Genomic DNA, 15397 nt, shown 5'->3' on the forward strand with positions numbered 1-15397 from the left:
ATGGCTACAGTGGCACTAAATGTAAACCTGTGACTGTGAGAGTACCCTGCTGCTGCCTGGCAATGTGGCCATTCCTATAAAAATGAGTTGTATTTTTTCTATTTATATATTTTTGATCAATGATTTATAGTTGATACACCTTCAATTGATTATAGAACTTCTCCTGGCTATTGAGGTTTGGGATTTTTTATTTAACAAGTGTATTTCACCTGTAGCTTGAAGATGCAGCTGTAGCTGTCAGCTGTCAGATGTAGCTGTCTAGACAAAAAATTACAGGAACATAAGTTAAAAGTCAACAACTCCAACAAAGTTAAACATGAAATTGCTTTTGAAGGCCAGTAAGGATTAAGATGTATTTTTATCACTTACTGTCTTTTGATGTAAAATACACCACAAAAATTTCAGTTCCCTGTTTTTGGAAAGTAATCTTTCTTGGGGGCTCCAACAGAGTAGTTCAGAAGGAGAGGCTTTCTTGGCAAGAAACACCAGATGCATTTTGTTATGTTCACAAGCAGTAAAAGCCCATTTAACTTAAAACATAAAATTGAATTTGGTTTAGAAAAAGACAATAACCCTGTACAGGCAGTTCACTTAAGGGTTGCATTTGATGATACTTCTGGATTCCTTCAATGCAGAATATTCTGTAAATAAGTATCTTCTTGGACTTCAACCCTGCTTTTTATTGATATTGTATAAAATTTTGGGTAAAGCAATCTGTAATCTTTAGTGAGGACAGGTGCATTCTTACAACCAAAACAAATATTCATGTCCTAGTGATTTTGAATTACTCATGTAAGCAGTCTCCCTATACTTTAGTGATGACAATACTACCACTTCTCCCTGATATTCTGTTGCTATAGCAATTTAACTTATCTACTGACTTTCTCCTTTGAAGCTCAACATTAACCTGACGGTTACAGAGATTTTACTAAGTCTCCCTTCCTTTAGACACATGTTCCTCAGCTGATACTTCTTCCAGAGGCTGATTTTTCAACATTAATAAGCATTGGAATATTGTAAACTTATCTTCTGGCTGAAATACGTAAAAATTACCTGCTCCACTTCCAAGAGAGTCTCCAAAATGTAATAACAGTGGCCTGTGACAACTGAAAAATCAAAATTTTGAACTTCCTTCTTTAAACTGTTGGCAGCAATGCTGGGGTTAACTGGTGTAGTAGGGGCTGCTCACAGCTGTCTCTGTGAGCGCCTGGAGGAGTGGGGTTAGGAAGAAGCAGGTGATTCCTGTCCTCCCTCTTCAATGGCATCACTATCTGATTTAATCGTCCTCCCTGAGGAAGAGGAAGGTGATGCGCTAGTAGAATCTGATTTCAAGATTTTCCTCCATAAATGACACAACCATGAGGTATTTTGCAGAGGTTGTTTGGAACTTCACAGGCAAGTCTGGGGTGTACAGAAGGTCTCAGTAGCAGAGCCACTGTTTGTGATTTAACAATTCAGAGTACTCTGATTCTGGTACAGGCTGGATTCAACAATCCTAGCTGGCTGTCTGGTTTTCATAGGCTGTCTATCTGACAGTCCTGGTTCTAAAAATATCCCAAGTTGGATTTACTACACTGATTTTCCTATAAGTAATCCTTTACTATCACTAGAACTCCCCTACTCACACAAAACATGCCTGCAGTTAAAGAAATGGCAGTAGCAAGAGGAGACTGGTGTTTCAGAACTTCCAGTTTCTCCCTTTTATCTTCATTTTCTTGTATTTTTGTGTTGGTTTTCTCAGCAGCTTTTAGCAGCAGTAAATCTCAGTTCCAAAACTGTGTGTACAGCAATACTTATCCTTTTTATTCAGATCCTGTTCTCACTTTCATTTTTATTCTTCCGTAGTAAATTAAATAATTGTCTGTTTATAATTGGTCCATGGGTTTTCGGAAGGGTGGGCAAAGAAGAAATTTGATTTGTTTTTTTTTAATGTGTTGTGGACTATGGTCTCTTGTTTGAAAGTCTCCAGCCACTGAGTTTGTGAAAAGTGCATAACCCCAAATAATTAAGTTCCTTGACTTTCTACCTTGGCAGTGATAAGACTACCACAATGCACAGCTGCAAAGTGCCTGGAGGTCTCCTGCAGCACATTTTTCAATTTTATGCTTAGGAAAAAATAAGGACCAGAAAATTTTTTATGACTTTGCCACATGGTAAAGTTAAAGGGCCCATTTTTACCATGAACCTTTTGGAAGTTGCTACCTTTTTATTTTAACAAGGCAGACAGTGCCTGAGCTATGGCACTTAGGACAATTCTGCTGATTAAATGGAAAATGGGCTTTTTCATTATAGATACAGACTCTGAAGCATTAAAACCTGTTTTGCATAGAGGCATTAGGCAGCAGACACAAATGATTGGTGTCTTAGTTAGAGACTTTGCCTAAGCAAAGATTTTCTTTTAATCATTATAATACAGTAGGATGCTCCTGCAAAGAACAGAGAATTAAACTCACTTGAGTCTGTATCATAGGGACAAGTAAATACTCGATTTATTTATTTAAGCATTCCAAAGCCTGCCTGCCTTTCTATATTACCAGTGCCAAACATATTGATAAAACTGATATGCAGTTTTAAAGCCCTTAAACTTGAACTGTTTAAACATTACTTCAATTATTCTGTCTACTGAAGTGATATTTGGGGGCTAAAAAGTAATGAGATTATTGTAGAGATATTTTTTGACAGCCTTTAACACCTAGTTGTAAGCTAAAGCCTGGAAATTACAAGCTTCTTGGTATCATTCAGTCCATAGCACATTCTGAAGCAATCTGCTATAAAAACAATAAGCTGTTTTTCATCCCACATTACTACTCCAGTGCTCTTCAACTTGCTCTGAGTGCCTGCCCACTTGCAGAACTAGGCAATAAAGGTCCCTAAAATAAACTACTTCCTTAGTGTGGACATCAGGTAGGCTTTCCAGATGTGTAAAGAACATTACAGGTGGTTCAAGGTGGATTGGGGCTGTTTAAAGGCTTCTGCTTTGTCTGGACTTGGATTTAATTTAGGCCTGAGCCAATCTAAGTCTTGCAGTGCTAGGAAGGAGAGGTGCTGTCCTGTCACCTGTGTCTCTGCAGTGTCTTGATTCTAATATGGCTTGGAGACCTCAGTGAAAATGAGGGGAGAGACATGGATGGGAATGGAGGAAAGGAAAAGCAGGAATAATTCTGATTGTGATCCACTGGAATAGATGAATGTGGTGGTTCTAGCACTGGCTGAACGCTATGCACCCACTAGAATATACTTACTTATTTTCTGCTATGAGACAGGATTAGGAGAAGAGCAAAGCAGGCTTAAACTTTGAAGAGTATAAAGAAAAACTTCGTTAACAGAACTAAAAGAATAATAAGAATCAGACTAAACCCTTCAGAACACTTCTTCTGCCCACCCCCCCCCCCCCCCCCCCTTCACACTGACAACATACAGAAACAATTCAGTCATTTTATCACTTCTGGAATGGTCTTTCTTCAGTTCAACTTAGGGATAGAAGTCTCTCTTGTCATGCTATGGAGACTTCTTCACAAGAAAACAGTTATCTCATGGCTTTTAATTTCCATGAATAGCAGCCCACCAGAAATCTGTAATCATTAAGTCCCTCCCATCTTTTGCAGCCTTCCCACAGCTGCCTTTATGGGGGATGTCAACTTATGGGGTACTATTTTAAAGACGAGCTGTTCAAAAGCTAAGGTTCTCTTTATCTATCTCTGAGATCATCCTCATCCCTGGGAACAGAGGTCTTCTTCTTTCTATGGGGGTGTTATGAACAAGTTTACGGGATAACTAAGTAAATCAATGTTTGGCCTGTTTCTTGGGTATTAAATGTTGATTACCCAGTTGAATGTGTTGATTTTGTTGACTGTCAATGTTGTTGGTCACCTTACCCAGCAGCCCCTTGCCTGTGCTTTTTTTCCCGTCAAGTGTTTCCTCCACTGTTTCCCAAAATGGCTTTAGCCATGGAGATGGTGACGTCGTGTGTGTAATATGTAAACTGAGACACAACATACAATTCGAGAGAAGAACCTCCTTAAAAGATGAGCCAAATGCAGTGTAAGAGACTGAGTGACATGTCCTACTCGGGAACTCTTGCCGTATTCCATCGGTGTGATTTCAGGTTGTCGCCATAACCTTACAAGAACAGGACCAGGATGAGGACTTCGGACAATGAACTTAGAGTTGTCTTCCTAGGCACGCTTGTGAGGATGGAAGCCCCAGCTCTGCTACCTAGCAAAGCTGTTTACCTCCTCCTCCACGTTGCCAAACGGAGCAGCGGCAGTGTGTGCGAACCCTCAGGCCCCCACCCAGAGCTGATTTCATAAATAAAGGTGTTAAAAAGGAGCAGGTCTCCTTGCCCATTTATTTCAGACCCTTTATTTATATAAAGGGTCTTCATCACTCTTATTTCTCTCTCCCTGTTCAAACTTCTCACAGGATCACAGCTACTTCAACGTCTGCTTGCTTTAGCATAGATGCCTTTGCTCATATCTACAATTTGAATGCTTCATCCCCCCATGCTTTTCAATGAGTTACAGGGAAAAGGAGTCTGATATACCAATTATATCTTCTCCGTAGCCTTACAAGAGGATTTCAGCCCAGGACTGAGGTATCTCCTCAATCCCTCCCATCTGGGACTTCTTTACTGACCTTCATGTCTCATGTTGGTCTCTCTTTTTCTTTCCTTTTCTTCCACTTGAGAGAAAGATTTGATGTTTGTAGGTTTCATCTGTGCACTAAAAAGGTTAATATCTTGCCTGGGCAGAGGGTGGAGCAGTTGAGGTATTTTAGTCTTCGCTGGAGGGGCAGGGCCAGAATAGCAAGGGCCCAGGCCAGAACAACGGCAGCTGCTCTGGGTGGGGAGGGGATGGGCAGCTAAAATCTCAGCAGCCAGGCTAGAACTCAGAGGCAGCACCCGTGGGCTTCCCCTCCCCCTTGCCCAGCTGTTTCTGGCAAAACTCAGCAGCGGCAGAATTGCAGCCAAACTGTGGGCCCACCTGGCCGTGCTGCGGGGAGCGGGACCCAGCTCAGCCCGAGCTACATTGGAGTAGGCCCCATCCCTGCTGGGACGGGGCTTGGCGGGCTCCCTGGGAAAGGGCCCGGTCCCATGACAGAGCCCATCTGGCCTGGCTGGGCCGCGCGGAGGGGTCCGGGCTGGCCTGTTACCGCTGTTATGAGTAGAAAAGTTGTCAATTTTTTTAAAAAGGTTGCAGTGTTAGTGTGACGGTGTTCACAGGGGTTTTCAGGTGAGGGAAGAGACGAGAATGTTGACTCTATGTTCAGAAGGCTTGATTTATTATTTTATGATATATATTACATTAAAACTACACTAAAAGAATAGAAGGAAAAGTTTCATCTCAGAAGGCTAGCTAAGCCAAGAATAGAAAGCAAAAGAATGATAACAAAGGCAGCTGCCTCAGACTCTCTGTCCGAGTCAATCAGCTCTGCTGTGATTGGCCATTAATTACAAACAAGCAGATGAGACCAATCACAGATGGACCTGTTGCATTGCACAGCAGCAGATAACCATTGTTTACATTTTGTTCCTGAAGCCTCTCAGCTTCTCAGGAAGAAAAAAATCCCAAGAAAAGGATTTTACAAAAAGATGTCTGCAACAAGTTAACAGGTAAAACCAATTGCTGCTAAGTTAAACTATTTGTTGTTAATAATTTCACGTTGCAATCACCTGTTAAAAGTTTTTCTTTAATTACCTGTTGCTGATGGTTAGAAATCCCTCTTCATCGAGTATCACCCTGCTGCTTCCCGGAAAATGGCACCTGGGACTGTGAGGAGGAAGTGACATCGGGGCTGGTATGCAAATGTGGAAACACCTTACCAAATCTAGCAGGAAAAACCCCTAAAACAATGAGCCACCACGGAATTAAGAGATCTAAGTGATGTCTAGGGGTGAGGAACTGAATCCAGTGTCTGCTAAGATCTTTTTTACCTTTTACCCTAACCTAAGAGGATGTCGGCTAGAAAGAGGACTTCAAATGTCAAGCTGAAAAATGGGGATCTCCTGGTGCTCTCATGAGGGTGGAAGCCCTAGCTTTGCCTGTTACAGACCAGCAGATGCAGCTGCACTCTTCCTCCTCCTCTGTGCCGCTCCTGGGAGCAGTGGTGGCGTGTGCGCGGCCTGTCGGTTCTCCCCACCCAAGCTGATTTTTAATAAAGGCAATAAAAAGGAGAAAGATCTCCTGCCCTATTTATTTCACCTGTACTCAGGGCAGAAGAGAAAAAAAGTTCCTGGGCTTTGTTAATTTTAAAATGTGCAGGGGTGTGTTTTACTCTTTATTTGGCTTATCAGCATGCCTATTCTCAAAGCCAGCCAGCAGTTGGTTTTTGCCAGGCTCCGAGGAAGCTCTTAACAGCTTCTCTTAGAACATCACTTCTGTGCCTGGGTTCATTCCCTCCTCACCAAAACTCAATTAATGCAAAACCAGCACAATCACCCTTTTTGGGTAACTTGGGAATTGTTTCCCCAGTGAAACAGAGGTTTCTGGAAAGCCTACAGAGAGTTTGTCCAACACAGCTGAGACCAGCAGTAACAGGGCCAGCCCTGGCAGCTCAGTCTGCAATTAGCAGTCACACAGTGGAGTCCTGCAATGATTTTTCCCTGGTTCCTAAAGCCTAAACCAGCAAATATTCATTGCTGTTCTTACCTGCACCAGCTAAATTAGACTAGTGAACCTAGGCAGTTATTTTTCTTTATTCCATCTCCACTGACAGCATTATCTAAGGCAGGCATGAATAGTAATTAGCATCAAGCCTTGAAAGCACCCGTGACATCACAAAGACGCTCTCCCAGGAAGTCACCTGGCTTATTTACAGCATTCTCACTCTCACTGCTGAGAGATGAAGATGTTACATCCCCCAGTGCTGAGAGCTTGTGGAAGAGCCCTCATTTATACAGGCAGCACTTGCATGGGTGGATGGACACTTGAAGAACTCTATCAGCTGCTGCCCTTCCCTGGAAATCTGCAGCCATTCAGCAGCACTGATTTGCATCTGGGCTTGTACTTTGGAATACTGTATTCTAGAGATAAGACTTAACTGTGCAGGTACATGCTCAAATTAGTAATTAATGCTTGACTTTGCTGGAGTTCATCTGTCCACCTGCCCAAAACAGATTTTGAAACCTTAAAAAACACACCTTCAAAGGACAGAATTCATCTCAGTATCTGAAAGGGAGTCCTTGAATCTCAACTCCTCTGCCTGCTCTTTGTCTGTGCTCTGTTGTCAAGGAAAATGCATCTCCACAGAGTGATTTGCCCTGTCCTAAGAGACCCAGCTCTTGCTGTCAGGACTGATTAATCCTTTGAAGGTGCTGAGCTCTTTCTATTCAGTGCAGGAGGATTCAGACAACAAGATGAATCCTGCACATGCTGCAGACCCAGTTGTGCCTGACTGACTGACAGCAGTTTCCACTAAGCTCAGTTTTCTGCTCTTATTAAGAAATGTTGAAGTCTCTGTTAAAAACCACCAAATATTAATAGTACTTCAGAACTCCAACTTTCAAAACTAGAAGAGCCTATAGCTAATAACAATAAGTATTGCCAGACAATGCTCTACATTTTTACATTGTTATAGTCTAGGACCGATGAATTAAAAACTCTTTTTAAAGCATCTGAAATGGTGGTGATACATTACAAGTGCTGTGGTATGTTTCAACCAGATTTTTGCTTTCATGTTCAGTCAACTTTTTTTTTTTTGAATATTGCTCTCATGTGTCTGAACAGCAAAGCAAAGATCTTGTTTACTCCAACATCCTTTACTTTCTGCGCTTAAAGGAGCAATACATGATGAGTTAACTGACAGAATTGAACAAAGGCAACCAAAATCAGTTGCATAAGAGTCATTAGTAATTTCACAAAAAAGCTGCCACAGGCTATATGTAGCTTATAAAACAAAGCCAATGATTACCATCAATTATAACATCATCATGTAACAATGCTTCAATTAATTTCTTACTCTTAAATAACTGCTGTTGCTCAGTGCCAAAGAAAATGCCACACATTAAGTGACTCATCACCAGTCTGTGATGCATAGTACAGATGTTAATTTGATTACTCATCTCTGAGAAAATAAGTGCTTTATGATGAAAAACTTTTTCTTTTTTGGTATTCTGAAAGAATGGTAAGAGAGTGACTTTAAAAATAATCCCTAAAGTAACATAGAGTTATTGTGAAGCATTATTTTGAGTTGTAGAGTTGGACACTGCATAGTTCACAGCCATGGCCCAAGCTGGAGGACGATGGGGTACTACAAACCTCATGCATCTCTTTTATGTGAGAATGTTCCTATATAAGGAAAATGGAAGGATCCCATTTTGTTCCTCCCAGAAAGTCTGCAAACTTTATTGTAAATCTTGAAAAAGGGCTCCATCTAAGCCGCTAAAATATTTATCCAGCAAGAATAATGAGCCATTCTAGAATAGGTATCAGAATCAAGAAATTATGGTCTTTCTTGGGACAGGAAATACATGTTATAGACATGTATTTAACATAAAACATTACTATTCTGCCAGGGACTATGTATGCAGTTAACTTTATTTCTTGAGCAGAATTCTGTGGAATCATCTCCAGAATCAAGTATTGCCTTGTTTCTTCATGAATCAAAGGCAGGATGGTACTCAATGTGAAGTTTTACACACTATTGAGAAGCAAAAGTAGCACTTCTGTGGGAATTTGAAGCACTTCCAGCATTACTTTGTAGTTAATCTCATACTTCCCTTTACGAGAGACATAAAGGCCCCATCCAAAGAGACCCGATTACTTTGTAAGTAGCACAGATGAGGATAGAGTGTGTCTCTACATAGAATAAACACAGCAGTGTCATTGTAGATACGACTCACAAAATTTGCAGTGCTTGGTTAAAAAAGAAAAAAACAATTCCCCTATTTTCAGAATGGCTACAGGAAAACAATTTTTACAGATTAACTTGCAAATACCTTCAGGCAGAAATAAAAGGTGGGTAATTCCTAGTGGTACCACCCCCCCACAGTGACATACCTCTCCAGAAAAGGCCTGGCCATTGAGGAGGTGCTCTGATCCCTGGCTGTCCTCGCTGCCAAAGTGTAACCGGATTTCCTCCAGGCGGTGACTGTAGGTCATTGGGCCCCCAGAGATGTTCACCAGGTGCTCCTTGTCTAACCGGAGGGATACGTGTCTCCCTGTGTTGTACATGGTCCCACTGACCTAAACAAAGTGGAGAGGAGAAAAAAAAATATTTTTTTCAAAACAATCTCCAAAACTTACAAACTGATTGGGGATTTTGCTCTTTACACACCTTCACTCAAATACAGCGACCCATCTTGTGGTTGTGAGATGAAACAACCAACCTCAGGTCACACTTCAATTTCTGCTTTGAACCTTACATTGTGTATTCAAATATTTTGCTAAAACCCTATGTACACATTTTAGCCTTGGGCTGACATGGTGAATAGGACTGTTGCACTTCTAATTAAGTAGGTTTTTAGAGTACTTTTCTTGCCAGGTCTGAATAATGGCTTCATTTGAAAATTTCTGCACAGGAAATGGGAACATTTCAGCTGACATAAATTATTAAAGTACACTTGAACAAATCCAAAATTTAATTTTTCCCCCTTCTTTTAATATTTATAACAAAGTTACCCAAAAGTAAAGGTGCTGCAAAAAGCTGAGATGCAATTTTTCATTAATACGGAACTCTATGTCTCCTGGAGCTGCAGATAAAAACTTTCACTGTCTTCCCATGCAAGTCTCTTTGTTTTGTTATAAATATTTTATGTGTACAATTGCCAGGTCTTTTAGCCAGAGAGGTACAGAACTAATTCCAATTTGATTATATATGTCTAGTTCATGCTACACATCAAATAGCTCCTTAAGATTCCTCTTTATTTTTTAAAAGGCTCAATGTTGTACTTCATTTGCAAATTTGCAAACTGATTTACAGCTACTGTAATGAAAAATGATTGCAGAAATTTTTCATATGGAATATAATTCTGTCATGATTTCCACTGTCTTAGAAAAAGTTTCTAGATCTAGAAATTCTTTAATTTATGCCATTAGAAAGTCAAATATACCAGCTTGAATTAGAGTTATTATTTATTTAAAAACATTCTGTATGGATACAAATGTACACTTGAATAACATTCATTTAATTTAAGAAGCAGAAGTGTAGCAACAATATGCTTTGTTGCATTTCAATGTAAAATTAAAGACACTGACTATTATGTATTATATCCTATACTACATCAGTATTATGGTAATTAGTACCATAATTAATATTATGGTAATATGCTGCAGTGTCATTTTATCTATAATACTAATTACTAAATTTACATGATGTGTTCTCTTTCACAGTATGTTGTAAAAAGTTACACAGAACAGACTGTGCACTTGAGCTAAATGTAGGAGATTAAATAGTTTTTGATTGTTGTGGTTCTTTACACTTTGATACAGATGTTCTACTTTTTTTGGTGCTTATTCCAATTCAAAGTAAGCAGTAATAAATTTCTTATGAAAAGGCATAAAGACAGATATTCCTGTTCATTGCAAATAAACCACAATGATTTTATTTATAAATGCTTCTTACTTTTTCTACTTGACTTTGCATGCATAATAATTAAATACCAAGTTTAGCTTAATGAGTCAAAGAAGGTTAGTTTATTGAACTCAGTTTCAGTACACTGCATATAAATGACACAAAATTGCTAATCATAAATAACAAATGGAATTTAAAAACAAACAGGGGAAAATGGATAAATCCTCTTATTCACATTTAGAAGCTCATGCTTCACTGAACCCTCAGTTAAATTCAGCAGCTATGCAAAAATATTCAGAAACCGTTTTCTTACTTAAACTGGCATAAATCTCAAATGATGTTACTATTATTTTCTCTCTCCAAGTAAAACAGACCCAAATAACCCCCAGTGTGAATCAAATCACTCTCCACAGAGTAGAGAGGGGAAATGATAAGAGGCAAATTCATGAACAGGAGTAACATTTGTCTTTCTTATTTCCCACTTCATAAAAATGCAGTGCTCATAATGACATGGTACTGACTTTTTGAAACCAGAATTTTCCTGCACAGGTGCAGATGGGGAATACCAGTAAAGCAGTGAAGCATCTGAGGTGCCTCATTTCTGACCTGATGGGAAGTGTGAACACTAGAAGTGAGACTGTTAAATTCTCCTGTATGGGCACAGACTGTGCACCAGGCAGAACAAAGTCCAAGATCTTCAATATGAAAATACAAGGCCTGGCTCTTTTATGTGCCTTCTTAGGTTTAAAGGCAGCGCTGGTTTTATTGTTGTGTGTACCCAAAGAAGGAGGAGCTGCAGAGATCACTGGAGATTCAGCGCCAAACTGCACCTTCACGACATGCCCATTTATGAAGTAGGGTCTTACATTTTCCATGTATTGAGATTACAGCTGAATGAAAAGGCTGAAATATTGAGGAACTTTTTTTTGTGAGGAGACATTGTGACTTGCCCAGGCTCTATAGTTGGCTGTGCTTGATTATGGGAAGGACCATCATATGTGAATTTCTTTCTTGAAGTTCAGGATATTGTCTGGTTTATACACAACCCCAAAATCTTACCACCTTTGCAGGTGTACGTTTCAAGTATAATCATTTACAGTTAGGACACAGAAACACTTGAATGTGTTCATCCTCTGTTTGCAAGCTCAATACCCACAAGTGCCTTTTGCAGAGCAAATATGTTTTCTTTTCCTTATGTACAGTGTTAACTGCTACTGCAGAAAAATGAGGTTCTGATCTTGTTCACTACAGGTAAGAGAAGGATTCTCCATATTTATAATACTGAGCCTTTAAAGTGATGGTGACTCATTTCAGAACAGCAAATTAAGTTGGTGTTGGGGAAAGCAAACTTGCATGTGGCTTTACAAAAGGTTGCAGGTGTAGAAGTTGACACGGAAGTATTTTCTGCATTTTGTACATTACCCTACAAAGTAAATGGTATGGAGAGTAGGCACCTTTTGGGAAAGATGTTCCCTTTTCCTGTCTTAGTGAACAGTCTCTACTACTCCAAAAAGCATAGTATTTAATTTTTATATGTGGACTGGATAAAATGTTATAGGGTAGTTTAAAAGGCTCATAAAAAAGACCTGTTGAGATCTATATAACAATTTCCTTAATTAGTCAGATGGATCTCAGGTGTTTCAGCATGGTGGCCTTTGTGCTGCTTCTTGCTCTACTTTGTTCTCTGTGTGCTTGACTTGAAAGTTACACAAAGATGAAAACTCAGCAAACAAACCTAGAGATAAGCACTAAATCTTGACCTCCTCTTTTTAAAAAAGATTAATATTCACATTTATCTGATGTGCTAGAAATGAGACTGCAGTGGAGAAAACATAATAAACCATCCATAAAGCTGGTCTGAGAAAACAGAAAAGTCAAAAATCCTACAAGTTAATGATTAGGCCACAATCTCAGTTGACCTCATTTTCCTCACAGATTTAGAAACATTTCCAAACAGGTAATATTATCCATGGCAAAATCCCCAGGTAGAAGAGAGCACTCTCATGGGCTTCAATCTTAATTATGGAATACTTCAACTTTGGTAGGCTTTAATTAATTTATTAACATATTCCTGATGTAGTTATTTTCTTTTTAATCTCATTGCTTTTAATTCTTGCTTCACAGAGCTTTTTGCACATCATTCTCCAGCAGCATTTTTCTCTCTCTTTATCTTGATGCAAAACATCCACACGGGCATAGGCTGCTGATATATTCGATACTTCATTTCTCAATAACATCTGGGTATCTTGTGGTAGCTCTGTATAACTTGGCCCTGCGACCACAAAAAAAGGCACAATTCTGCTCTTTGAAAGGTGGAACATAAGCAAAGTCAGTAAAAATCCACACCCAAGAAACACAATCTCTTTGCTGCACATTTATCTTGAAATGCTACAGACTTTATTACCATTAGGAAAAACCCCACAATAATAAAAAAACCCCAGCAAAATCCCTAAACCAAAACAAAATCCACATAAAAACCAGACCAAAAACATTATTCTCACCCCTCCCCCCGCCCCCCCCAATGGTGGTTTTTAACCCAGCATCTGTGAAAACAGTTTTGTTTTGTCCCAGCTAACTCTGTATCTTGTTCCCTTCGTCTTTTCTTCCACAGATAGTACTGAACAAAATACTTTTCAGAACTTCCTTTGTGGCCTACATCTTTATATTACAGCCTCTGTTAAAAGAGCCTTCAAAACCCTGAGCAGGAGAAAAGGAAGCCTGTTTCAGGGTGAAGCCATGCTAGAAATGTGAGCCGGGAATGCAAGAGGAAAGGGGATGGATGCTTTGCCTTTCAATTCCATGCTACATCTGCAGTTCATTGTCACCTTCAATGGGTGGCACAGACCCTCTGCTTCCTGGGGCCTTTACAGATAGTGAACTATTACCTTTTGGATTTATTTAAGTTAAAAGTGAGCTGAAGATTAGTTCCAAGAACATTTTTAAACTTGTATCAGAACCTGCCATTGGAGCAGCACTGAATGTAAGGGAGCAGGAAAATCAATTGTGTATGGCTGCCTTCTCTGGTGTCCTTGGATCTTATCTGCAATATTGGGTGTTCCTTTCTTTACGATAAAAATACATACAGTCCAAAGAAGGCTTATTGCTTTGGAGGGAAACAAATCACCAAGGTTTGAGTTGTCTTTTGGAGGAAATATAGTGCCCTGGTTTAACGTGCTGCAATAACCAGTTTTTTATCATCTGTGGCCTGGCTTTTCCATCTTTTCCTCCTGGAGTGCCATGTTCCAGCAGAAGAGGAAAGCAGCTGTGCAGACTCTGGGAGGGGTGGGAATTGGGGACTTTCCTCCTCTGTGAGCAGCACCTGAACCACCCTACCATTACCTTTGGTTTCTGCTCCTCAGCAATGGCAGCAGTGCCATAGGGATCCCAAGGAACCTGTGACGTGGCACTGGACTTTTGCTCAGCTCCTCTCCCTGAGCAGCTCCATGGAGGGACAGGTGCTCCATGAAACATTAAATCATTAACACTAATATTAAATATGTCATAGAATCCCCCATCTATGCATCTTAAAGTGAAAAAATGCAAAAATAAGTATGCAATTGGTTTTTTTGTTTCACTGGGATATGTCAACATCTTTGCCAGGGTGATTCATTTTCCTCCTGACAGTTAGGAAGAATTGTCCCATGGAAAATTTCACTCTCTAACTAATGTTATCTGAACTTGAGTTTCTATGTGCAGTAATAAACTGAATCATTCTTCTGAGCCCCTCAAGCAAATTGCTTTCATTTAATGGGGTTATTTTGGTGGTTGTTCACAGTATCATGACCATGTCCTGTGATATAAAGTTTTTTCCTCCCTGATTTAAATTGACTGGACTATAGAAAATACCCTTACCTCCCTTGTGCAAAGCAGAGGCTGCTTTTGCTTCAGAGTTTGAAAGCAAAGTTTACATAGACTTCAGGTCTGTGATCTGAAATCTTACTTTAGGGCAGTGTGGAAGCACTGCACCAAACCAGAATTTCAGAGGTAACCTGCCAGAGCAACCTTCTTTGCTCTCTGCAGCAGAATTATGTTCCTTTATTTCGTGCAATAGCAGTGGCTACTACATGAGAACATTTGTTCTCTTATTATTGTGCTTATGGTATCTGGTTAGTTTCCGTAGTTTTATGGTGTTGATTCCTCGAGCTGCTACTAGAGGGGGCCCAAGCTGGAATATAAAATGGTTTTATAGAGTTGTTGTTAAACAGTTCTTTAAAGAAGAAGTGTTTTGAAGTCTTCTCTTAAAGAGAAGATTCCCATATTCAAATAGGAGACAGCTGTTCTATCGATTTTCCAAACTTTTGAGATCTTTATTCTGGTCCTGAGGAATTTTCTGTGTGTATGGAGATACATGTACAAAAGAACTTCCAAAATTGTATTTAAGCAGTTATTTTCTACAGAAGATGCAGTTTTATCTAGGTTCTTTCAACTAATATTTATAAATTTGAAGAGTTATTTTATCCTAATACCTTTCCCCTGCCTTTATGCTTAATCACTGTATGCAACATTATGTAAAGAAATTGTGGAAATGCTTTATTTTTGAAAGTAATTTTAGGGGAAATTCCGTTTCCTGCATGCTTTCCTTGCGGCCAGCAGAGAGCAGCGTCCACCCATTCCACACAGCCTTTACCTGTATCCCACAGGGACGGCCACAGCCAGGAAGAAAAGGAAAATTCATCTGGTTTATATGGCACTGCTGTAGTCTGCGGCTTTAATTCAGGAGTGGTGGATTCAGCTGTGGGACAGAACTGTGGGATCTTTTCCATAGCTCAGGAAGAGTTTGGGGGATTCAGGTTCTGCAGGTTTCTTGGTCACCCGATAAAACATCCAGAGTGGCTTTTCTGGCAAGAATTCAATGGACCTTATGTTGTGTTTATGAAAAAAAAAATGT

General features: G+C 39.8%; 1 protein-coding gene across 7 annotated transcripts in view; it reads right to left on the reverse strand.

Moving 5' to 3' along the window:
• The window catches only part of CA10 (carbonic anhydrase 10), a 207727-nt gene that overhangs the window by 33169 nt on the left and 159161 nt on the right, over window positions 1-15397 (reverse strand). For all 7 annotated transcript variants that reach the window (XM_071451268.1, XM_071451267.1, XM_071451266.1 and 4 more), the window contains one exon: window positions 8997-9182. In XM_071451268.1, coding sequence (XP_071307369.1) covers window positions 8997-9182 — 186 coding nt within the window. The remainder of the gene's footprint in view (window positions 1-8996; window positions 9183-15397) is intronic.

This window comes from Agelaius tricolor, unplaced genomic scaffold (assembly GCF_023055355.1).
Source record: "Agelaius tricolor isolate 1412-34295 unplaced genomic scaffold, bAgeTri1.0.p SCAF_32, whole genome shotgun sequence".
Lineage (NCBI taxonomy): Eukaryota > Metazoa > Chordata > Aves > Passeriformes > Icteridae > Agelaius > Agelaius tricolor.